Source organism: Orcinus orca, chromosome 15 (genome assembly GCF_937001465.1).
Source record: "Orcinus orca chromosome 15, mOrcOrc1.1, whole genome shotgun sequence".
NCBI lineage: Eukaryota > Metazoa > Chordata > Mammalia > Artiodactyla > Delphinidae > Orcinus > Orcinus orca.
The window spans coordinates 2754500-2780374 of record NC_064573.1 but is presented as its reverse complement, the minus strand read 5'-3'; the positions used below and the strand labels follow the sequence as shown (position 1 = coordinate 2780374).

At 50.9% G+C, this 25875-nt stretch overlaps 1 protein-coding gene across 7 annotated transcripts in view; it reads right to left on the bottom strand.

The window, feature by feature from the left end:
- Window positions 1-25875, bottom strand: part of ZNF516 (zinc finger protein 516) — a 164791-nt gene that overhangs the window by 100306 nt on the left and 38610 nt on the right. For all 7 annotated transcript variants that reach the window (XM_049697658.1, XM_049697660.1, XM_049697661.1 and 4 more), the window contains exon 2: window positions 16373-18305. In XM_049697658.1, the coding sequence (XP_049553615.1) occupies window positions 16373-18131 (1759 nt within the window). In that variant the 5' untranslated portion in view covers window positions 18132-18305. The remainder of the gene's footprint in view (window positions 1-16372; window positions 18306-25875) is intronic.

Sequence of the window (25875 nt, the reverse complement as noted above, 5' to 3'; positions counted from 1 at the left end):
GCATCTGTGACAAGACTGCCAGTGTCCTGACCTCCTACGGATTAACCCTGTCAAATTGATCATTGAATGAATACCTTTCTTTCTTCGTAAGAGAAAAACTCATAAACCACAGAATTTTTAAATTAAAAGAAATAAGATAAAGTAAATCCCAGCCCAATTCAGCCGAGTTGTTATACATGCTAATCATGCCAACCTGGTCTTTGGTGGCGTTGATTGGAACCCAGTAAGTCACTGCTGTCAGCTGCGGGTGTGGAGGATACGGCCCAAGTGAGGCCGAGGCGGACACTTCGTGGACAGAAGCCAGGGGATGACGCCATCCCGACCCCCTAGGTGGTGTCTGTCCACCCAAAGGGCTGCGGCTCCAGGTGGCAGGTCTCAGCATCCTCCCCTTCAGGAGTCAAGGGTAAAGCACACGTGCGCCTCCCCCCGCCACCGCCGCTCAGCCCTCAGGGCCCGGCTGTGGACCCAGGCAGACACTGGGGATCAGACACAAGCAGGGCTGTCCCTGAGACCGTGAGACTGGGGACCAACTTTCTGGAAACCGAGGAATCAAAAGTGGAGGTCAATGCAACCGTCGAAACAAGTATGGTCTCGAATTGAAAGGACTAAGTACGAGGCAGTTCTAAGACTACAGGAGAAGTGTCTCCACGTTTATGGCGAGGTGAGGACAGGAGACACCCAGACAGCGACTAAACGGAAAGGAGTCGTGGACCAGACACACCTGCGCAAACAGACCACAGCGAGGAGGGTGACCTTAGGAAGAGGAGGTGTGTTTCCAATTCTGCCAAGAAAAGAACAAGCCAAAGAGTTTAAATTGCAGGCAGTAAAGGCGAGGAGAAAATCTCAGATTATAAAATACATCAAACCGGAAAAATAAAACCATCTAACATAATTCTCCTCTGCACAAATCTTGAAGATACGCAGAGATACTTCACGTTTGTAATTTGTTGGTTGAGTTTTACCTAATGAAAGAACACAAGCGGTCCTCTCAAAATCGTACGCAGTCCTGCAACCAAATGTTGCGTCATCTTGCAGACTGGCGTCGGCATGGAAACCCTGCGCTGAGCGCATCTCAAGGCTTAGACTGGGATACACTCAGAGATGCCGGGAGTCCCCTCCCGAAAAGGTCAGCGAAAACACGTTTCCACACCAGGGTTCACGTGCGCTCTTTCCAAGGGAAGAATCCCCAGGAGGAAAACACCCACAAGCCCTTTTACGGGCTGGAAAAGGAGAGGTTACAGGGATCAAACTCTGCAGTTCTCAAGTCCCTCCGGGAGAGGGATGCAGCCCCGTCCTTCCTGCACGTTCCCACAAATGCTCCCCTGATGTGACCTGGAAGGACCTCGCCTCAAACACCAGGTAAGCGACACGACAGGACGAGACATCTGTTGGCAGATGTCTGGATGCTCACCTCTGAACCGCATTCAGGTGAGTCAGGACCTTCCGCTGACTCAGGAAGGCCTCATCTCAAGGTGACATCAGACTCCAGAACCTTCCATTTCAATTACAGACCGATCTTTTAAAATGAACTCCAGAGCTCTCTGTACACTCTGTGACGTCAGAGGGATGGGAGGAACCCACTGCTTTGGGGACGTTTCCATGTGCATCGTGGAATCTACAACTGATAAGTCAGTAATTCTTCAACAGTTCAAACCCGGGACAAAGGACTCTCAAGGCAGTGGTGATCTGCCAGATTTTGCTTCACATATTTACGCAATATTTTCTTAACCAAAACTAAATAAGGGTAGCTCACACACAGGCAAAATCAATTCAGAATCAGAAGAAATACATCCAGTAAATAAACCACTTCAGGACTAGAACCGAATTCCTTATGCTGCTCTGGGGGAGGGGTAGTCAGTCATCGGTCATTATTGACTATTATTTGTGAAAATCACAGGCTACAGATCACAGACCACTGAGATTACAAGACACATCTCTACATCTGGAGAGCCCAGGTCTAGAGCAGGATCTCAAGGAGTCTTGGGTCTCTTTTTATTTTGAATTAAGGAGACAGGCCCGTGTGTGTGAGCTAAGTTCCAGCGGTTAAGGTTGGAGTCTTCTATTTTTACACCTTGACTCTTAGCAGATTCTTTGGGGCATCTGCAAGGGTCCCACAAAGTCAGGGCAAAGCTGTGACCCCAATACTACACCCAGCACGGAACAGTGACACCCCACCACGGAACAGAACTGACCCAAGAGACAACAGCCAGCTTCAGCCCAGAAGCTACCAAATTCCAAACAGAACAGAACTTCCCGTCCTGATGACTGACGTCTGTACCAGAGAAGCAACCCCTGCAGTATTCTTCTTCTCTAGGACGCGTTTCAGTAGCTTTCAGCATCACGGTTCCCTCGTGCTGTGTGGTGCACTCCAATGTGTCACGTCATTCTGGCTCCAGGTGCTTTGCTGAACATTTTCTGTGTTAGAAAATGCTAAGATTTTTTTCATCACACAGAGAGACTAAAGGCAATTGTTGTTTTCTCTTGAATCTCTTTTTCCACCAGCATTGTTTTGACCCTCAACATGGCTAATGCACGTGTTTAAAGTATTAACGCGTGTGAACAATAGAAAGAGAGGTATCTCTACCAGAAGGCCCTCCCCTTTTCTCCCTCAGCTAATTATCCTTCGAACATTCACAGCCTGAGGTCCCAGCATCTCCATCTAGTAGTAAACAGAGCTGCTAAACAGGCCTTGGTCGGCCAACGAGCAGGCCAGGAAACAAGACCAGATGTTTCCCGGGTGCCCTGAAATAACCACCTGCCGGAAGATTCACCCAGAGACGGGCACCAGGTGACACACAGGCTAGCCAGGTAGTCTGAATTTCACACCGAGGACAAGTAGCTTTTAGCATATGTCTCAAACATTACGTGGGACGTGCCTATACTAAAAAAAAAAAAAAAAAAAAGTATTCGATGTTTATCTGAAATTTTTTAAATTTTTTATTTACTAAACCTCTAACGTGTTCTCAACTAAACAAATACTTTATTTACATGAATGACTTCAAAGGAAACACTTGTGTGAATTAGACGCACGGTCCAAAAACAACGTGTGAACGCTGATGGAGACACCAACGTTATGTATCACGAAGAAAATTACTTCTCATCTAGATGCAGTATCGCCCATTTACTGAGAAGAGCTGAATGTATGCATGGAACACAGAGGAGAAGCCAGTACTACCTTCAAAGGACCCAAACCACAGGGCAGGCACTTAACTAATGACTGTGATGGGGCCTCTCGGAGCCTCAGTGACTCCAAAGGTCCCTCCCGTGCAAGGGAGGGCCTACCTGCAGCCCCTCATTCCTGCACCTTCTCTGGGCAGGTTGCCAAGACATCCCACCCCCAGTCCCCGGCCCGAGGCCCTGCTGCTGGGCTGGGCTTTGGGGCAGAGCATGGCTGGGAAGGGGAGGTTCAGGACTGTCCAAGAGCGAAAGAGAGAACAGGCACGGCTCTAGCAGGTGCAAGGTAGCCTCCCACCGGCTCCTCCTTGGTCCCTCCTGCCTGCCTCTGCCCAGCCAGTGCAAGCAGCGTAACAGAACAAGCTCCTGACGTCTGGAGTCACCTGGCTTCAACGCTTATAACTGGCATGACCCGGGAAAGCGTCCTTGAACCTCCACCTCAGATTCCCCGCTAACACCACACCCCCCTGGGTTAGGATGGTTACCAAGCCTCCAGATGCTGGGCGAAGAAGCTAGCACGTGGACATTCGTGTGTAATAGGGTATTTCAAGCCAGTGGGGGAAAGACTGATGACAGAATAAATTATGTTGGAAAAATGGAGAGCAACATGGAAAAAATGTGAAAACGTCTCAGAGTACGTCGCAAGTCCCACGTGATGAGCGCAAAGTGTAATAAGGTAAATGTCATAAGGCAAACTAGCTTTATTCAATGGAAATATGTTAACAGTAGGGTAGGGGGTGCCTTTCTAAGTGGTGTGTAAAACGGAAGAACCGTAAAGGAAAAAGCTGCCAATCCTGGCAGCTGTAGAGCTTCTGCAGTAAAAGACTTCATAGAAAAGTCTTTTATTAAACTAGGAGACAGTATTTAAAGCAAACAAAGGTTCATATCCACAATATATGAAGCGCTCCTATAACATAATAAGAAAAGGACAAACAACACATTATAAAAATGGGCAAAGTGCGTGAACAGGTATATCACACAAGAAATACAAATGACCAACAAACATGAAAACATGCTTATTCTCACAGAAACTATGAAAACAGAGATCAAAGCAATAAATGTATAACATTTTTCCTTTGGGGCAGCAACTGTAGTACCTTTATAACACCCAGAATTGTTGAAGGTCTGGGACAATGGGCCCAACTCATAAACTGCTGCTGGATGTGAGGATGTTACAACCTATCTGGCAAAATCTTCTGAAATATGAAATGTGCAAACCCCTCCAACCAGCAATTTCATTAAAGAAATCGATCATGAAATTCTCCTAAGTGTTATCAGCACATTTACTGCAGGCTCTACTTGTAATGAAAACTGGGAAAAAAACCTCCATGTCCATCCACAGGCAAATAAATTACGATCACGTTCCGTCTGACGCAGGTCAGGAGACACTCCATGGATGTGGCCGACTCCCAAGACATGCTGTTGGCTAGAAAAGCAAATCACGCAACAAAACAAGTAAAACGATCTTATTAAGTATCAAAACGAGAAAAACAATGGCGCACGTGTATACACTGTGTACGTAAATATTCTTTAAAGACCTGAGGATACAAAGTAAACATCTCCTGAGTGGCTGAGGTGGGGAAGCACGGCTGCAGAATGTGGACTGTTCGCCACGTATTCACCAAAGACTTGTCCGTTTTGCAAAGAATGAACAGAATTCTAACATCAGTTGCACGTGCCAGCCGGGATCCGGCCCGTGAAATGTTAGCCCTTGCTTGTCCACCTCCATCACTGCCCCCGTGACCCATGGGGGCCGGGGACACAGGCTCTGGAGGAAAGAAGCAGAGAAGAGTCAGTCGTCAGCCTGGGCACAGGGCTGGACAAAGGTAGCCTTGGCCTCTCCCCTCCTCACTGGGGGGCAGGAGAGCTGGGGTAGCGATAGGAGCAGTCCTCAGGCAAGAAGACCAGGTCTGGGGGACCCTAACCTTGCCCTGGAAGGCCTCCCCCCACCAAGGGCATCCGAGGGAGCTGCGAAGTGACACGCCCCCTGCAGCCAGGGCAGAGGGACAGGGTTGGGGGTGGGGGTGGGGGGTGGGGATGGCAGCAGTGGAGGTTCCCAGGAGGAGGCCTGTGGGAATGACAAGGGCAGGGTCACGGCGATCTGTTCCGGGCGCACTGGTCACAGTCTGGGATTCTGTCTCTGGCCTTGGGAGACAGCCAAGACAACAAGCACAGGATCCTGGGAGACTGGACAGACTGCCACGCGTGCCCACTGCTGCCCTACATCAAGGCTGGTCGTGCATGCTGAGCACTGGGTGCGAGCTGATGTCCTGTTTCCTCCCACTTCCTTACTCCCCTTTGCCCATCTGATAGGAAGAGGAGCGAGGGGGAGGAGCCTGAACAGGATGAAGCTGACCAGTGGCCAGCTGGGTGGGCGTGGCTGACGCTGGACCAACTGATGGCGGGAAGGAAAGACCGGCCCCTCACCTGCCCCGTGCACCTGCTCTGGGAGGCTCCCAGATGCGGCACTGCTCCAAAAACTTCTACGAACTTGTACTACACCCCCCATACACCAGACCTTTAAACTCAGAGGAAAAGATCTTCAACACAAGAAGGAAAACCCAAGAAATTCGGACCCAGAACAGAAACGAAATGTGGACATTTAAAAGAGATCCAAGAATCACGTCTGCCCAGTGCTGTCCAGCTCACCGGGCAGCTCCGTGTAAGCGATTTCATCTCTTCCCAGCTAACTTTCAAGCACGATGCCCTTTTGTAACTGGAGTTTCAAAACATATCAAGAATTGGTTTCTGACTTGTGAGTAGGCTGTCACCATGGAAACTGCAGAGACTCTTTCCTCTCGTTGGTGTTGACACACAACCTGTCCAGAACCTCGTGTTCAGAGTTTCCAAAATTTCCCAAGTCAGGACTTTGCAATCCCTTTCTTCACACCTGGAATTCAGGAACTCTGTAAGTCACCTCCCCAGTGACACATTTTAACTGCACCGTGAGGCTAGTAATGACACTCCTCTGTCAGCCAAGGAGCTTTACAAGAAAAACAGCTTTTAAGGGTTTAATGCCTGTTTTCAACCTCATGGCCGTGCCCTACCAAATTTCATCATTTCTGAGAAAACAGCCCCAAATCATATTTCTTAAAGATGAAAGTGTTCACGCCGCCCCATTACTATGCATTTCAAGTCCAATGCTGGATTAATCTGTGTCAATCATGTCTCATGAATCCTGCAGAAATCAATTTTGAAAAACCAGGAACATCACAGACAAGTTTTCAATCAAAGCAACTGCGGTACCCAGGAGTCGGACTGGGAAACTGACCATCATTCCAACGTCAAAAATGATGTTCTCCAACGGGCCAGTCCACTGACGGACTCTTCAATCACTGGATTACTGTCTGCAGGAACAGCATGACTTCGTGATTTTGGAGGAAGCTGCCATTCCCCGGCAGGTTTCACATATCAGGTTTAGGCACACGCGGCATTTTCTATAGGATGACCAACCGGGCATCAGAGGGTACCACTGGGTTATCATTTTAAATGATGTACTTCAGTAACCAGTCAGGTTATTACGTGAACAGAGTAGTCATAGTAAAACCGGAATACAGTTTAGTCACAGTGCTGCAAGTAATTATTCTGGAGTTCTCAAAAAGAACATGAGTAATACTCAGCTCTCGCACATTGTTAGGGGAACATATTTGGCAGCCAGAGTCAGCCCAAATGTCTTACTAATCTGTGAAAAAACTTCTCTCAAATCTGTGGCTGGCTTTGTAAATAAAACAGAAGACAAGGCATCCTTTAAGCGGATGCGACTACACTGACCGCACACACAGATACCGGTAAAATTCCAGTAATGAAGGTGTGACCTTCTAATCTTTAATCCAGAGAAGACTATCCCTAGCTTGTTCAATTCTAGTAAAATACAGATCTGAAACCACAATCTGTTCTAATACGCAAAGGCTTAGACAAACCGTGTATGCAAATACTGGATCAGATCAGTAGCCTACGAAGTTTTCATGAAAAACCAGCCTCAGAATAGGTCAGGCACACAGGAAATTAAGAACTTATAAAAAAAAAAAACTTACAAATGAAAAAATTAAGAACGTGTGCCAGAGACACGTACACAACAAAAACGCTTACCGAATAAAACCTAAATGCTTGAGAAAAGAGAATCTCAGCTAACTAAATGATTCACTGTACCCACAATGAACACGCAGACCAAGGATGATACAAATCGATAGCACCACGGTACAGAGCTGGCTGAGCCGGAATGTGCCACGGGAAGGACAGTACATCCTGAAAGAAGGGGCCGCCTGAGCTCTGGGCGGGTCTGCTTCCGAGGTCACGGGCACTGACCGTGAACTTCAGACTCCCCGTGGGCTGGGCCAAGGCAGGAGCGGGAAAGGGATGCTTGTCTCAGCAGGAAAGACCCCAGGGCTGGGGGCGAGGGCACAGGGCCTCTGCAGCTTCTCAGCATCTGCACACCGAGGACTCCCCTGGAAAGGCTTCCCCCAAGGGCTCCACGTCCCAGCGCCCCACACAATCCCCTAGACAGTCCGCAGGTCCCCGCTCTGCCTCGGTCTCGGGCCCTCGAGCGCCAAAGCTGTGTCCGCCACCGACTGCGCACCAGGCCCACCCTCCAGTCACAGCCCCGGCCCGGGTCAGGGATCAGCCCAAGCGCACGTGTGGCACGCGGACCCTGAGCCCCAGGGCAGCCGGGTGGGCGAGGCGTCCAGCTCCCGATCCTTATACGGCCACCAGGCACGGGGACGCTGGCAGTGAGGTGGGAAACCCTCGGGGACCTGAGTTACCACATCCTGGGAAGCCAGCCATGACCGTGAGCGGGGTCAGAGCTGACCGCACGCACACCAGCTGCCGCGCACTCGGCCGTCCAGCGTTGCAAACGCTGAGCCCGCTTCTGCTCCTCCGGTGATAAAGGTTCACAAAGGGCCCGGGACGCAGACCCCAATCACGGCGCCCACAGGAAACACGCAGGATCAGAAGTCGTGAGAAAGGCTCCTTGCAGAATACCAAACTCACCAAAAATCACCCCAAGCATAACTAACTCCAGCCCATCCAAAAAGGCCACGATATTATTTCACGTTGAAGCGGCTCTTTCAACTTAAAAACTTTGCAGGATCACAAGAAGTTCATGTTAAACACTGTCGGTTAATCCACGGCTACTATTACTAGTCGTTGCCACTGTTACGGACACGTGGCGACTAGACAACTGGGTGAGCATCCCCGCTGCCCCAGGGCTCAGCCCCTCCCAGGAACACACCATACCTCTCCGGGGAGTTCACCGCGGACGGAGGATGGACCTAACCGACCCCTCCCGGTGGGGCTGCCGGCCACTGCGCAGTCAAGATCACCGCGGGGCGCCAGGACGAACACCTGGGCCCTGCCCACCGAGAGCACAGTCCCAGGAGAGGGACGTGCCCACCGTGTGAGGCACGAGGCCGACGCCACGAAACTGCAGAGACGCAGCAATTCCAGGAACACAGTGGGTCAGGGTTGGAAGTGAGAGTCCGGGCAGGAGGGACTTCCAGCCTCCAATGTGCTCGCCGGGGAAACGGGCTGCTCGGGCCCCCAGAGGGTGAGTGGGGAGCTCTGGGCAGGGCATTCGGGGCGCAGAGAAGGTGCAGCGGGGGAGACGGGGAGGCAGGTCAGGGCCACGGCTGTGGTCCCAGGAAGCCAGTGTCACGAGAGGGAACTCCTCTGCTTGCAATGACAGCATCAAAGGGCTGAGCAGATCAGCCACCTGTGCACTTTCAACCAACGGTAGGAAGCAGGGGTGCCGTCAGGTGTGCCCCACCACAGGTCCAGACAAACATTATGATCACGCTTCTGATCACGAACACAGGCAGGGGTGTCAGTGCTGGTTGGAATGACATGTCTACAACAGCTGGGACAAGGCACCGTCTCGGGGGTGACACCCCGGCTCAGCAGGTGTGAACCTCACTTCCAAAGCCCAGGGTCATCCCCCTGCAGAGCTGACCGGGACACACCCCCACTGATCAGCACCTGATGGTTCAGAAGCAAAATCAGTTCAACCCACCTCTCCACATGGAAGGCCACATCTCAGGGGACTGGGGTGAGAGACCCAAATTCCGTTGTTTCTACTCACCACTGATGGGTCACATCTACCAAGAGGGCTCTCATGCTTCACACGAGAGGTCACAAGCTCCTGTCTGAACTAGAGGAGACCAAGCTCCTCTTCCTGACATGTGAACCACAGGGAAAGAGCGGAAAATCGTAGCCAGCATCACCCATACCGCAGACTGGGGAAAACTAAGTCCAGCGGGGCAACAGGACAGAAATAACAGGATTTAGGATGTGAAGCAGAGACGGAAAAGACTGAAAAGCAGGCACATCAAATAAGACTCTGTAAACACAGTGCAGGCATTTTTCCTGGACTCCGGGAACATCGTGAATTTTGCCTTCAGACAGCACCCACTCGATATTTACCGCAGGCAGGCAGCCTCCTGGTGACAGGGTGAAGCCGGCACCCCACGCCGCCAAGCACGGGCTTCCACAGAGCTCGGCAGGGCTACATCCATCTCCGTCACCTCCAGGGTGGGTGGGAGTGGAGACCGGGGATCTGGAGCCCTGGACGGGGCCTGAGCCATCCTGGGACCACACGCTTCTGCCCCTCAAGTGACCAGCCAGGACACACACCCTCTCCTAGGCTGGGAGACGGACCCTGTGGACCCTGATTCTGGTTCTAACTCTTGTACCAACAAGAGCCGTGTGGACAGGATGTCCAGGCCATGGCAGGCACCTAACAGGGACACGGTGGCAACAGCCCTGCTGGTGGCGATCCCAGCCCCCAAAGTGCCACCCAGGAAGCCAGACACCCAGGGGTTGAGGACTGAAGACACACAGCTACTTCGTGCGAAAGGAGAACCTTAACCTAGGCGACCCCGCTCACGTGCCTCCCACCACCATGCTGTCCTCGGGCAACAGACACACCTGGAGGCTCTGGGCAAATTACAGTGACTCCCCCTATGCCTTGGTTTCCTCTCTGTTAAAATGGGGGGGCAGACCATTCCCAGCTCTAAAATTCTATGATTCTATCTTGTGTGAAGGAGAGAGATGGAGACAGAGAGACAACGAATCAAGTGTTGGAACTTTGCTAACAAACAAAAGGGTCTGCGTGGTGTCTGCTTAACGACGCTGAGGACCGTGCATCCCACGTGTCTGTCTCAGTGTCAGGAAGAAAATCCGGAATATAATCTCCACAGTCTCACGCGTTTCACAGCATAATACGTTCCTTCTGGAAGGTCGGGGATGCAGCGCTGTGTTCCAGCAAATTTGAACGTGCACGCCAGGCACAGACGACCAATGTCTGAAGAACCAGAATGTAGTAAGCACACCTCTAAGGCACTATTCTCATCATAACGCAATCTCCCTGGATAATTCGGAGGCGTATCAGGGGACCACGGGGCCAGTGAATAATCACCGTCGTCTCCGTGCGCGTGCTGACGGAGACGCTTCCGGTGGCTAAGATGCTGACGAAACCACAGGGCGCTCTGCCGTCGGCTGTCAAGTGCACCTGGATACTTTTCGTAAAGAATCCACTGCACTTTCCTACTGAATAAGAATTTAATAGGAGGGTTTTCAAGTCTCTCTTTATTCCCAACTAAGTCAACTCCTCGATGTTCAGGACAGTAGAAAACACTAAGGGTGGTGTCACCCTCACATCTGGCTGAAAGGGATCCGTCTGCCGTTTACGGTCCCTCTTCTGTAATCTGGAATCAACCAGCTCTTCCTTGATCTCCATCTCTGCTGTCCGGATTCTCCTTGTCACCGGTCCCCACCCTGGTGCTGTGCTCCAGCCGCTGGCTGGCACATGGCAGAGAGCATCCCAAGCTCTGTGGCCTGGCACCTGCGCCAGCATCACCACGGCCGGGGCACTTCCAGAGTGGCCGACCAGCCTGCGTACGGACATTTATTAGGTATCGCTCAAGACGCCTGTGTGATGAGTAAACTGGGCCCGGCGAGCTGGACTGAACGGTGTGCGAGGAGAGCTGACCGCCTGATTTCACTCTTACCAATTCCGAAGGCTCCTGTTCAGTGGGGGGGCCCCGGTACCACGTAGGACTGACACCGCTCAGGATCACAGGGTCTGTAATTGTACAGGGCTGTTCCCAGATGTGCCTGCTGCTTTCCCCCAGTTACACGGATTCTATTTCTCATCCTCTCACTTTATTCATGTTCTCTCCTCCTTGGTCTCCTACCCCTCGTTCTTTGTGGTGTCATTTTCAGCCTCTTGTGGGGGGAGCAGGAGGCACGGATGAAGCCCTGTGTTAAGATAAAAGTCCTTCCCCATCACTGAGCATCGGAGATGGGAACCAGGCGGGGCTGCAAACAGGTCCCAGCTTCCCTGCTCAGAACATGCTCGCCCTGCACCAGAAGGACGGTGGGGAGAATCCGTCCCCTTGGAGCTCCTGCTCGATCGCAAAGTAAACGCTAAGAATAAGCAACAATAAAAGCCTCCCGTCCCAGCAGGCCCGGCCGCCACTGCAAACACCCCTCCCAGGCCCACCTCACACTCCACACTCTGACCTTTGTCCCTTGATTTCCCCTAAATCCTGCTTCAATGGGAGGACGTGTAACAACATTTCCTCCCTAAGCTGTTCTGATGACCGTCCATGGTCTATCAAAAAAAAAAATAATAAGATTGGCCGGTTAACCTTTTGGAGAGCTGCATGACCACAGCCTGACCCGCCGCACACAAACGTGGACTGTCGGTCAGTCTCAAAGCACGTGCTCAACTAACACTTTATATAATCAAAACACTGTGGCTCTTCTTACAATGACGACAGAAAGAAGATGAGCTCTAACGTCCGAGACTTTGGCCTGGTGGCAGCAAGTGGAGAGATATGAGAAAGTGGAGGCTTTCTGAAATAAATCCATGTCTTCCTTCTAACTATCTTTTCTTCCCTTGACTATATTTTTAAATTACGAAAACTCTCTCCTTACTTCTTCCAACTACACATAACACTACGGCGCTTGCTCTAAGAACGTTTTATTCTATTAGGTTCAGCCATAGGGTTTGTCAGTCAAAAACAATAAAACAGGGCTTCCCTGGTGGTGCAGTGGTTGAGAGTCCGCCTGCCGATGCAGGGGACACGGGTTCGTGCCCCGGTCCGGGAAGATCCCACATGCCGCGGAGCGGCTGGGCCCGTGAGCCATGGCCGCTGAGCCTGCGCGTCCGGAGCCTGTGCTCCACAACGGGAGAGGCCACAGCGGTGAGAGGCCCGCGTACCGCAAAAAAAAAAAAAAAGTCAAATATTGCAATTTCAAAACTTGGGGTTTTACTATCAATTAAGTTCAATCAGTATCCAAAGATATAGAGAGAGGGTGGGCTCAACAGACAATACGCTTGATGCGATAGAAATCAGAATAACAAAAAATAGTCAAAACCAAGGATATACTGTACAACACAGGGAAACAGCCATTATTCTGTAACAACTTTAAATGAAGTATAATCTATAAAAACACTGAATCACTGTGTCGTACACCTAAAACTAATATAACATTGTAAAACAATTATACTTCAATTAAAAAAATACCCGGGGTAGTCACCTAACTTTTAGCCGAAACAGCATATATGCAGATAAACAGTAGGAATGGGTTCTGCGTCAAGGCAAGGCCCCCGGCACCAGGCAGGGCTTCTCCCAAGGGCACCACGTCTTAGAGTACAGGGACTTGATGCAGAGAGTCCTCTGAGACACAGTCAGCCGGCTTCTACCACTCCTAAGTCATCCTAACGCTTTATAAGCAGAATTGTGCTTTGGCCCGTTGACCCGTCTTCAGTAATAAATTCTGAGCACCATGACCCTGCTTTGTTTGAAAATGTTAATTTTTCTAAATTTCAACTAAATGCCCTTTCAGTGCTCCTCTTAATTAAAAGGATTAATTTTTGTGAACTCCAAAAGGGTCCTTTCTATCAGTGCCACGTCACTTTCTCAATAAAGATTGAAATCTAGCTCCGTAACACACTGTAAATTATTGAATTTTATTCACAACTTTGCTCTTAGACTATTTTAAGTCTGTAATGAGGGCTGCTGGGAGCCGGTCTTATGTGGAAATAAAGGTAATGGGACGATCAGAGCTTTCCAAAGGAGTAGACGCAACACTCGACAAAGACTATTTCATGAAAAAAGCAAGTTTCTTTCAATTAACCTGATAATGCAAATGGTCTCTAGATCCAGGAGCGGCATTCAAACCCACGCCTGGACATCAAAAAATCTGTGGGGAAACTATGGCACAATGGGGGATTTACTGGAAGGGGCACAACGATCTGAACTCTAATGTCAACTTTGCTACTAGAAGTAGCGGGACTCATTCCTCTGAGAATGAGTATGCTCTTCCGTCCCTCAATTTCTACATGTTTCCTCTCATCATTTTAACCGGTCATCCCACCAAGGTTCTGAGAATTTATTAGAGTCATGTCACTGTTTAAAGATCTAAATCATCTTTTAGTGACAAGAAAGGCAAGTATTTTCCAAAGCTGAATGCATTTTTTAACGAGAGCAAGGCTCACTGCAGATCAAAACAGAGGATTCAACGTACCCATTTGCTCTTGCAAAGTGCTAGCTATTCCAAGGCCTCGCCAGTCCCTGCTAACGAGACTGCTCTGTGAGTATTAAATCCATATAACACATCTCTCTCCTTACGGGGCATCCATGAAGCAGCGATTTAGTGCCAGCTAGAGCACTAAAGGCCTGCCACGATATAACGTTTGTGTTTTTAGGAGGAAAGCTACTGTCCTTTGGGGCTACAGAAAGTGACCCGTGCAGACCTACAATGTTCTTCAACATTTTATGCCACTGTCATGCCATAAATTTCTTTTTCTAGTCTCTCAATAAGCTACGATATTCTGTTGTCAACTCGTTACACCCACGCCATATATAATCTTGTTATGGAATCACCTGAGATCTCACATTTCTCAAAAAGTTGATTAATACAGAGAAAAGAGATATAATCTCATTAAAAAGTAAATGATAATCTCTAAAATTTAATGAACCTGAGAAGGAACAGAAAGAGTAAATGCCAACTTACAGTGAACGTAATTTGATCTTTCCCACACAGTGACATTAGAAGCACTACTGAATTAGCTTATTACTAACCATTTACCTGCCATCATAATAGATGCGGGCAAGGACAGCTTTTCCAAATATTAAAAATATTTGTCCTCAAAGTAGGAAAACAATCATTGGCAGCTTTAATATCTCATCCAATGCGCTCCAAAAAGTAGCCATAGTACAACTGGAATGTGACCAGTAAAATCCATAGTCGTCAACATTTTTTAAAAGGAAAAACAAAAATTAATCTTCCAAAATGCCACCCAGGGGGTCACAATTGGGTTCCCCACATCTTACGTGACAAGCTGCTAGAAGAACCCAAAAAAGCTCACAGAACTAGCGCCACATTTGCAGAGAACGGTATATTGTACTGCTCCTTTCCCACAGGTTAACGACTAAGAAACGAAATGCAAGATACGAGCCCCCGCTCGCCGCAACTAGAGAAAGCCCGTGAGCAGCAACGAAGACCCAACGGAGCCAAAAAATAAATAAATTAATAAAAAAAGGGTGGCGCAGTGGTTAAGAATCCACCTGCCAATGCAGGGGACACAGATTCAAGCCCTGATCCAGGAAGAGCCACACGCCGCAGAGCAACTAAGCCCATGCGCCACAGCTACTGAGCCTGCGCGCTAGAGCCCGCGAGCCACAACTAGAGAAAGCCCGTGAGCAGCAGCGAAGACCCAATGTAGCCAAAAATAAATTAAATAATTATTTTTAAAAACGTGTTATTTTCATTTACCTACATACACACATGTGCAGATTCAGCATAGATCGATTGCCCTTATAGGAGCAAAGAAAACTTTTTTCTACACTTTTACTGACTCCACATATACTTAAGTGTATCAGATGCTCACACAAAACGTTGTATAGACCTGTAATAATTAAACTCCATTCAGGACAATTGGCTAACTCTTTAATAAGGGAAAGATGACATATGTTTGTGGGGTTTTTTAAGACATGCACAGGGGCAGTCTTCCTCACTACAGAATATAAAAAGCCCAGCTGAAGCACCTGGATCGCTATCGCCTCTGACCTTTCAGTAAAAGCAACATCCATTAACCAATTTTCAGGGAGAAGAGAAAACCATTCCTGGCTAGGCAGAGAAAGTTACAAGTCTGTAACTGAAACATCACCTTACACTTAAAAGAATTACCCAAAACAAAAAATTATGAAGAAAATATCAAAATGTTTAAAATTTTCTTTTAAAAAATAGGAAAATGATGAAAATAAAGTTGGCCAAGCATCTTTAAATATTTACATAGCTGCAGTGTGGAACGTAATCTGGTTCCAATTAGCCATCTCTAAACCCATAGGGTTACTTGAATCTGAGAAGATTAATTATAACTGCACACAATCCGAAGTTCCTCTTTCACTCGGCTGTCTGGTGCAAGGAGAGGGGCAAGGAAAGCATGTGTGCCCAGCTGACGGCGAGGAGAGAAGGGCACATCTTGGAGGGGGTCCATCACCTGTTCTTTGCTCAGAAATGTCTGAGGCCCCAGAGAGACCATCACCTACATAGCCAAAGGTGCGAATTTATGCAAACACTATGGGCAGTCATCAAACGGGAGCCTCAAGTGGAACTGACACTGGGCGCAGACTTCCTGAGTACAAGTCTACCAGAGCCTGGGACGCCTGGGAAAGGGCATCAAGCACAGGGTTATCTGGCTGTAGGGCCACCTAAGTAGGAGGCTACCTGAGCACCAAGCCTATGTGGGCCTGGGAAACCAGGGAGCCGGGGCACCTGGCGGCAGGGCTAATTGAGCCCAGATTCCCTGACCATGAGATCCTGGGCAAGGGTTAGCTGGACCTGGGTCACCCGGGGACAGGGCTACCTGAGCCTCAACTACCTGGGCGAACCAGGACTACCTGGCCTGGGCCACTGGGCAGCGGTCTACTGGGCCTGGACTTCCCCGGCTCAGGGCCATCGGGCACAGAGCTCCCTGAGCCTGGACCACCTGAGCGTGAGCTACCCGGGCAAGGGCTTCCTGGACCTGGGCCACGTAGCTATGGGGCGACCCAAACACAGGGCTACCTGAGCCCAAGCCAGCTGGACGTGGGATACCTGGGCAAAGGCGACCCAGGCACAGGGCTACCGGGACCGGGACCGCCCGAGCCCACCTTACCCGCGCCTGGACCACCCAGGCGCACGCGCTCACCTGGTGCAGGGTGGGCCGCCCCCTCCTCTCCGCTCTCGTAGGCGGCCTCGTCGGCCAGGCCGGAGCCCGGGGAGTCGGCGGCGGCGCAGGCCGAGCCGGGGCTGCTGGGCTGCGAGGCCGAGTCGCCCTCGCTGAGCGAGCCGCAGCGGGCGCGGGGCGCGCGGTCCCCGGGGCCGTCGCGCTCACGGTCACGGCGCGCGCGGCGGTGCACCCGCGAGTGCAACACCATCTGGTGGTACGTGCGGAAGATCTTGCCGCACTCGAAGCACTCCGACGACTTGCCGTGGCCGGCGGGGGCGGCGGCGCGGCGGCTGGGGCGCGCGGCCGGCCGGGGGTCCGGGGGCCCGGGCGCGGGGTCCCCGGGCGCTCCCGCCCTCTTGCGCGGGGGCCCCTGCGCGCCGGGCTCGGGCTCGCGCTTGCGCTTCTCCTGGCTCACCAGGATGAACTCGCGCCGCTCCTTGTCGAAGGCCACGTCCCCAGCCAACGCCTCGTCCCACGCCGCGTACTTGAGGTACTCGGCCGGCTCGGCCACCCTGCCCCGCGTGGCCAGCTGCCAGGCCTGGTAGCTGTTGACCGGGTCCAGCTCGGCCACGCGCCGCCCGGCCTGCCCGCGGGCGGGCGCGCCGGCCGCCGGACGCAGGTTCAGGCACTGAAGGAAGAGCTGCTGGGAGTCGGCGGGGCCGGGCGCCGGGCCCTCCCCGACCGGGGCCCGCGGCCGGCCGGCCTCCACCCGGCGGTGGATGGCGTTGTGCGCGTTCAAGCTGTCCAGGTTCGTAAACAGGTTCCCGCACTTGGTGCAGACTTCGTAGAGGCTCAGGCCGGCCACAATCCCCTCCTCCTGCACCACGTTGTTGATGGTGGCGATGGGGTCCAGCTCGCCGCGGGGCCTGTTCTTGCTTCCCGCCTTCGGGCCGTGCGCCTTCATGTGGTTTTTCAGGAACCACGGCTCCTTGAATCTCCGGCCGCAGATGTGGCAGCCATGGTCGAAGGAGCCCCTGTGCTTCTTCATGTGTGCCTTCAGGAACCAGGTCTGGCTAAAGGCCTGGCCGCACACCTCGCAGGGGAACTCGCCGGGGGGCAGCTCAGGCTTGCCGTTCTCTGCGAAGGCGTCGCCGCGGGGCCCCTGGGCCGTGATGTGGTCCTTCTCAATGTGGCTGAGCAGGGACTCCTCCCGCAGGGTCACGTAGCTGCACAGCCGGCACTTGAAGGGCTTGTGCGCCTGGTGCACGTGCTGCTCCAGGTCCTTCCTGCGCTCGAACTTGCTCTTGCAGAAGGAGCACTGCCCCGCCCCCGCCGCCTTGGCCTCCTCCGCCGCGCACGCCGCCCCCTCCGCCTCCTTCTTGCTGCTCCTCAGCAGGATCTTGCCGCTGTCCACCTGGGTGGCGCCGTTCAGGATCCTGTTGCAGGCCGAGGTGCTCTTCGTGGGGCTGGCGCAGCCGTCCAGGCCCTCGGACACGCGCGTCTCGCCCGCCTCGGGCTCGTGGCCCTGGATCAGAGTCCCCGTGCGGTGGCCGCGGATGTGGATCTTCAGGTTGCCCTTCTGGGAAGCCCGGTGGTCGCAGTAGGGACACTTGTAGGGCTTCTCGCCTGTATGCTTCCGCATGTGCTGGGACAAGGAGCTCTGGAAGGGGAAGCTCTTGCCGCAGATGCAGCAGCTGTGGCTCAGCGCCTTGTCGCCGTCCGCCTCGGGGCTCCTGCTGGCCCTGGGTGGGCTGGGGCCCCTTCTCAGCTCCGTCTCGGCCTCTCGGGGGCGGTCCATCTCGACGACGAGGGCTCGCCCGGCCGGGGGGGCAGGGCACGGCGCTCGGTCACGTGGGCCTGCGTCTTATCTCTCCATGTTCAGGCGAGCGTCCCGCTTGCCGGCTGCAGAAGTCCGCCTGCCCCGCGGAGGGGCATGTCTTACCTGGAGAGCATGGCAGAGGGCAGCAAGCACCTGGAACAGAAAAGACACGGAGATCTTAGGAACCAGGTTTGCCCGCATAAATAGGGGCCCGGTAACATCCTCGGACCGCGATCTGCACGCTCCTCCTTCAGAAAACCAATCCCGTCCAAATTAAAGGAAGGAAGCACCCACGAAAGTTTAAACAGACGTACGAGCAGCTGCTTCCCTTTAAAAAATCAGTAATTAGACAATTAATGACTGATAATAATTGTGTGCTAAATCATTAAAATAAATCATTGTAAATGCACACTAGAATAATTTTTTATCAAAGATATCCAGTGTTTAAGGAAAGACTGTGGTGAGAGACTTCGTGGGAGTGTGCGGAACACGGGCGACGGGACAGGAGCGCGTCTGAGAATGAAGGACAGAGACCCAGGCCAGGCGGAGGATGGCAAAACGCGGGGGCACGTGCAGGACACGTGAGCTGCGAGGAGGGCGTTCACAGCCGGAAAAGGCGCTTTATAAATGCATCTTTGTATCTTGGTGAAGCACAGAAGATTTAGTGAAAGAGAGGCAACGAAGGACAGGAGCAGAACCCTGAGGTCCTTCCAGAGCTGGGCCTGAGGCTGCGGCTCCAGCACCTGGCGGCCCACGGTGGCCGCCCCGACGGACACCACTCCCACGGGTGTGTGACCACCGGGCCGTTGCCACCACAACATAAAGCCCAAACCCCTCGGCTGGCCTCACCGTGCCCTTCCCGACCTGGTCCTGTCCCTTCTCTCCTGCACTGGCCGCAGGGCCGAGTCCCACCCCAGTGCAGACACCCTCCCGACCCCGGCAGGTCCTCACATGGGAGGCGGGGTCTGAGCCCAGCAGGAGCAGGGGTCACACTGTGGGGTCACTGTCGCTCTCATGCTCATCCACCCCCTGGAGAATGAGGGGCCGCGGCTGCTCCTCCAGACGCCTGGGCGCCTCCCTCACCTGTGCACAGGCGAAGGGGAAGTGGACGGGGTTGCCCAGCGCTGTGCCGGGAACGGGTAGGGCCACGATCTGGGCTGCAGGGAAGCCAGCCCAGATGCCTGTAAACGCCAAACAGGCCCAAGACAGTACACACTGACAAGCAGCTATCTCAGGACTTTCCATCTGACTCAGCGATACGGAGAATAAAGAAAACAGTCCAGAAGGGATGTGAGAGGTAGAGTGTCTTTCTGAACTGTATTTTGACGGGTATATTTATGTAGAACTGAGTCACTTTGCTGTACAGCAGTGATTAACACAACACTGTAATTCAACTATACTTCAGTGAAGAATTTTTTTAAAAAAAGCAAGCAGGGGTGGGGCATTGGAGAACAGCCGCGCACACAGGCCCTGGGGCCCAGTCTGTTTATCCTTCTTATCTCTAAACAGAAGTAACTGAGTTAATGATTCTGAGGGTGTCCCTCCTGGGGGCTCCAGACTTGCACAGAGAGGCACCCAGATGGACAGATGTTCTTTTTTAAAAAAGCTATAACATGTAGAAAGGAACCCACATTTTTTACAAAGTTTCAACCTCATGCACACTAAGAACTCATGTTTGAAAAGCAACAAAATGTGAAGAAGCTATGTGTTTCTGGTTGTCAAGCAGACAGTGTACAATGCACATCGTTTATTCAGAGAGGAGGCCAGGCAGCAACGCGTTGTTTGCTCTGGGTGGTCCGACCTGCCATGTTTTCCCCGGAGCAGACTCAGAGAAGAATGCTGACGGTGGAAGGCAGGGGGCGGGAGGGTGTCACCCAAACATCCCCAGGGGTTCCAATAGATGACACTCTATTCCTCCACTCACCACGAGGGACAGACGCCTTCTGAAAAAACAACACAACTCCTGTTCTCCAAATGCCTCCTCCCAGAGACCCACGCCAGAGGCAGAAAGCTCATTTAGATGATGTATTCTCAAACTTCTTTCGAGAAAGCCTCATGCTAGCAAGTTTCCCAGGCACCTAAAGAAACCAACTCAGTCTGAGCAACAAACTCTGGAAAGCAGCAGGAAGCACAGCTGCTCAGATATTCCTTACTCTTTACACGGAGGGGTACAGAGCCACTCCCACACCCCAGGAGAGAGAGAGAGAGAGAAGTGAGATGGGAAACTCCCAGTAAAATAAATAAACAAAATCTCCCCTAAACTTGGATAAACAAATGAGGTGAACAAGAAGGCTTCTTCATGACAATTTAAGCTAATTTGTTTTTTCAAGCTGTTTTGGTCTTAGACGACCTGCATATTATTCATGATGATTTTATAAGACAAATGATTTGCATGCATCCCGGGCCATCCCAGGGCTTATTTCAGTCCCCCAAATGTTGAAGTTGATATATAAAAATATAAATGAAACATACTATTTACATTTAACGTAGTGACCTCATCTGGGTACAAAACTCTGCCGAGTTTAAAGAACCGTCTAGAATACATTTACAGAGGAAAAAACAACTACACCACCAGAAATTGGTGTCTCTTAAGTAATGTGACAGACTTCACTGGACCACTAACTTGGTTCATAAAGGATGTTAAATGTCAGAACTTCTCCAGTTCACGGGAATTAAACATCCGAAACCCCACCAGGAAGACAAGATTCCGGGAGCATGAATGCTCAGCTAGCTAAGGTTCATAAAAGGCAACCTACAAATTGCTCCTGGAAATAAAATGAAATTGTCAAGAGAGAAGAGTTGTTCAAATCACAAAACCAGCATGCACTCTGTGTGGGTTTCCCTTCCTTCTCTGCTACTCTCCCTGCCATGTGGTGTGCTGCTGGGAGCCGTAGAAAGTTAAGGGCTCTGGAAGCCAAGAAGCTGCGCTGGGGATCCGCAAAGAGACCCCACCTGCGTGCCGTCCAGGTGTGGCGCAGAGCCCAGCCCGGGAGTCCCGTCCCCCTTTTGCCAGCGTGTGAATTTCAGAAGGTGTCCTTCACACCCAGGCGTGCCCTCACCTGTCAGGTGCCGAGAGTCAGGAAAGGACATGAGGAAGCCGTGTGACACCAAAACCCCTTGCAAGGCACCTCCTCCGAGTGCCACTCAGACCCCCAGTCACAGTGCAGAGCGAACAGTCCACGGACAATAAAACACCTGCCCAACGGGGCCTCGCTTCTACTACCAGGTAGCAGCCCGACTGAACGAGCCCAGAGCAAAGTGCAAAGAGGATGAGATGTGAGCACAGCCCCCCTTCTTCCCATGGGGGGCCTCAGTCTCTTCTGCACATTTAAAAAGTCTTAGCGCTGCCATCTTTGCTACCAGAGAAATCCACATCCCATATCCTCATGACAGCCTTGATGTGTAAAATTTCTGATTCCCCAACACCCCCAAGCCCCCAGCCAAAGCCTAGACACTTCCCCTCAAGAAACCCAAACACTAGAGAATATACTTTTCATTTCTTATTCGGGCTTCCTGCAAAACTTGCTTAAAAGTTCACAAAGGCAGCAGAGCCCTGCAATTTATAGGAAAATTCTCAAGCAACGGCCTTCAGGGTGCCCACGAATCAGCACAACCAGCTCTTCTTTCTCTTTTTTTCCCCACTTCTCTGCCCACCCCCATCTTTCAACCCTGAGCCCTGCTGTCATTCTCTGTGAGGATGACAGGAGATGTCTTTTTAAAGAACTTAAAAATATTTGGAGGGGGAAAATGGAACAATACCATAAGGGTAATGACCACTTAAACTCAAAACACCATTATCTTAAGGAAATCATAACATCAACACAACCGACTCCACTTGAAAGAGGCCACTAAGTGGCCCCCTTCCTGAAGCCCACAGTCGACTGGCAAAGTTTCTTGCAAACCTTTAGAGAAACAGTCAAAAAGGAATTCCCCACAACTGGCTTTCCTTAGTCAGTGGCCAAATCAACAGATCTTCGTGATCATTCTTTTCAGCTGCAGACAAAAGTCCTTTTCCCCAAAAGAACAAGGATGGTGTCATCAGAACTTCCAATGTGAAAATGCAGCAGGGCAGCCGCCCCAGTTAGAAGACTTAGGGGAACTTTATTAGCCCCATAATCCACAGCACTGACTCTGCTATCCTTTAAAAAAAAAAAAAAAAGCCCACCAGCCTCTGTGAGCCCGGAGGGGTCTCTGGTGGTGAGAGGTGGTCATCCAAACACTGCCCCGCGATAAAGTGTCACACTACCTGGTTTGAGCCAAATGCATTCCGGTACCGAGCTGTCCCCATTTTATTCTCACAGGCAGACGCACGTCTAGTGAGACTTGGTGTCCCAACTTCTCCTGAAACACGTTAACCTAACGGTAACTAGCCTTACAAAACGTGTAAGTAAATGCTAGCGTTTTACTCAGACCAGAGCGACTAAAGAAAGTCTTCTGGCAACACAAATATTAGGAAGTAGAGGGGAGAGAAAATCCACACGTGTGTTTCAGCTGGCATACGACCCATGTATATACACACATAGAGCACAGCCCCATTTGAATCATATCTTGCCCATAATGAACCACAGTTTTCTTGTTATTATATTACAAACTTTTTCCAAGGCTGTAATTGGGAACTTGCCAGACAAGCCTGTAATTTAATTGTTTAGGCATAAAAATGGCTTGCGGATTAGGGTTTTAAAATAGATTTCCAATGCATCTCTCCCTCTGTGTGTGTGTGTGTGTGTGTGTGTGTGTGTGTGTGTGTGTGTCTCACAGGGATGTGACAAACAGTTTGAAGCTACTTTTGTAAAATGCCTTCCATAATTTTGGAAGTAAGTTTCTTTTTGAAAAATTTAGGTAATTTCATATTACATAAATATTTATATATATTGCCTATATCATTTTATGATAACAATTATAACAACAGGAAAAAGTAAAATGTTTATTACAGAAAATATAAATCCGCATTCATAACATAAAATGCATTATCATGGAGATGGGGGAGGGGTTTAAGAGGGCAAAATACAAACTTTTTGAAAATAAAATATGCAGCTAAACTTTAAGATGTCAACATGTGAGGGCATAAATAAATAAAGCACCAGATCTAAATGCATATATGGAAGGGCACTGCCACACCTTAGAGAGATTCTTCCTTTTTGATTCTTTGTTTTCATGCCTGCACAGCACAAATGAAAAAAGTTGACTTTCTCAAGACTGCTGACACTCACTGGATTTGGGATACATTTAATCTGTGGGTAAAGGTTTCAACAAATAAATCACTTCTGTAAGTGAGGACCTGGGAACTGAGTCTTGGACCTAACAGAAGGCAGAAAAGTCACTTCCTGCAGCATCCCTGGTGACCTCGTGAAACAGCTCCAAGGACCCGGTTAACTCCACCTGCTGACAGTAACTCCTTTCAGAACAAGCCCTGCAGGGCTGGGATCCAGGACACACACCAGAAGGAAAAGCCCTGTGACGAAGCTGTCAGATCTGTAAGAACCCACGTGGGACCACAGTCCATCATTGTCCCGCACGCCCTCCCGTGACAGCTCCCACGGTGGAAGCCCCAGGGCACGGTCGTGGGGCGAGTTAACGAGGGTTTCATCACAATCTCTGAGAGCTACTGGGTGCCAGGCCACTCATGAGGCCTAAGGGCTCGGATAACTAAGCAACAGTCTTGGCTTCGAGGGACCCAGGCATCAGAAAGAAACACGTAACCACACAGAGGACAGCAGCAGAGCACGGAGGGAAGCGATGACCTGCCCTGGCCAAGGGTGGCCGGGTCTCCCCAGGGAAACCCAGGTGGGTGTGGGCCCAACTAGCCTTTAGAGCAACCCCCAGCCCTTTCACCCACACCCAGGGGTAACCCCATCATCCTGTGGGCTGGACCTCCAATTCACACTTGAATCCACATGCTCCCCTTCATCTCAAACCAAGATCATCTTCCCAAATGCAGAGCTGGGCAACCTCTTTGAGGCTTCAACCCTTCAGAGGCTTCGCACACCCTGAAGATGAGGCCCGAACTCCCCCGAGGGGGCTTCTAAGGCCCTGAACCCCTGTACTGCTGGGGTCCCTGGGCCCCCAGCCAAGGGCTGTGCACCTGCCCCGCACCCCAGCTGGATGTGCGTTCACTCCCACCTTGGAACCCGCAGGTATGCGGGTCCCACCCGCCGTCCACCTTCTCAGGTGTGGCCTTTCTAAGAGACCCTTCCTGACCCCCTTCGCCCTGTGACCGGGTCAGGCACAGTCCCCATGCCCCAGCCTTGGCCCTATCCCAGCTCATGCCTAGACATGCTTCTATTACCGCTTCTTTAACTGGTCACTCGTGTGTGCGGCATCCTACTCTGTGAAGGCAGACCCACCAAGTACCACTGAGTCCTGACACCAGCGCAGGGCCAAGCAGGGAGCGGCACCATGAGAGGTGGTCCAGACCGTGAGCTCCGAGGTCAGGCTACCCGAGATCCAAACTCGGTTCTGCCAATCCCTGGGATCAGCTGTGTGACTGGGAGCAAGTGTCGCAACCTCTCAGTTTCCCAGTCCATTTCTTCATTTTAAAAATGTAAATGATGGGACCTCCCTGGTGGCGCAGTGTTTGAGAGTCCGCCTGCTGATGCAGGGGTCGTGGGTCCGTGCCCCGGTCCGGGAGGATCCCACGTGCCGCGGAGCAGCTGGGCCCGTGAGCCATGGCTGCTGAGCCTGCGCGTCCGGAGCCTGTGCTCCGCAACGGGAGAGGCCACAGCAGTGAGAAGGCCGCGTACCACAAAAAATAATAATAAATTAAAAAAAATAAAATGTAAATGATGGTAATGAGAACTATATTACAGTATTTTTGTGAGATTTAAAGTAATGCATGCAAGGTGCAATGTTGAGCACACAGCAAATGGCCAATATATGGTAGGTATTTTTATAAATTAATAATTGCTAAATAAATGAATGAGATGTCAGTGCAGTACCCAAAGATACCTAGTCACTCGCAGTGACACTGTTTGGTTTAATAAACTCAAAAGGAGGAAATAAGAGTTTAGGAAGCTATGTTAGAAATGGCTAAATAGTAACCCGTATGTATTCACTGGGCCCTAAAGGTTCACCACAGAAGTTGTCTAATACAATGACAAAGTATTCCACGAACAGCACACAAGTTCAAACCTGTCCCAGCTCAAGACTCCATACAAAGTCAGCTTTAATATAGACTGGGTATTAGACCATATTTGAGAATTACTATTACTTTCGTTAGGTCTGTAACACAGGAGACTTTCTTAGTTTTTGGAGATGTGTAATGAAATATTTTAGAGGTGGTTTACAAAAGAGAGGAGAAGGCAGATATATCATAATGCTAACAACTGCTAGGGCTAGATGGTGGGTGTATAGACGTTCATTAGTTACTCTTTCCATTTTTATGGGTTTGGAATGTTTTTCACAGAAGTTAAAAAATAACTCCCACTTGCAATTCCAGTAAGTAGCACGATGGGAAGCAGAGCTGCTCTGGGGCAGCCCGGTTGGCCCTCCCCCATCCCCATCCCTCCCCTCCCCTCCCCCTCTCCAGGCCCCCAGGAAGCTCAAAAGTCTCTAAGGAATGCACTTTGGGAAAATCACCTTTTGTTAAATTCTAGTATTTGAAAGTCAAAGAAAGAAAAATCATCTGAATGATATGAAACGGTCCACATGAAAGCAGTATTTTAAGAGGTTGCTTGCTGGTGTGTCAGAGGCTTGCCCCGGGGACATTCAAGGGATCTCCCCAGAG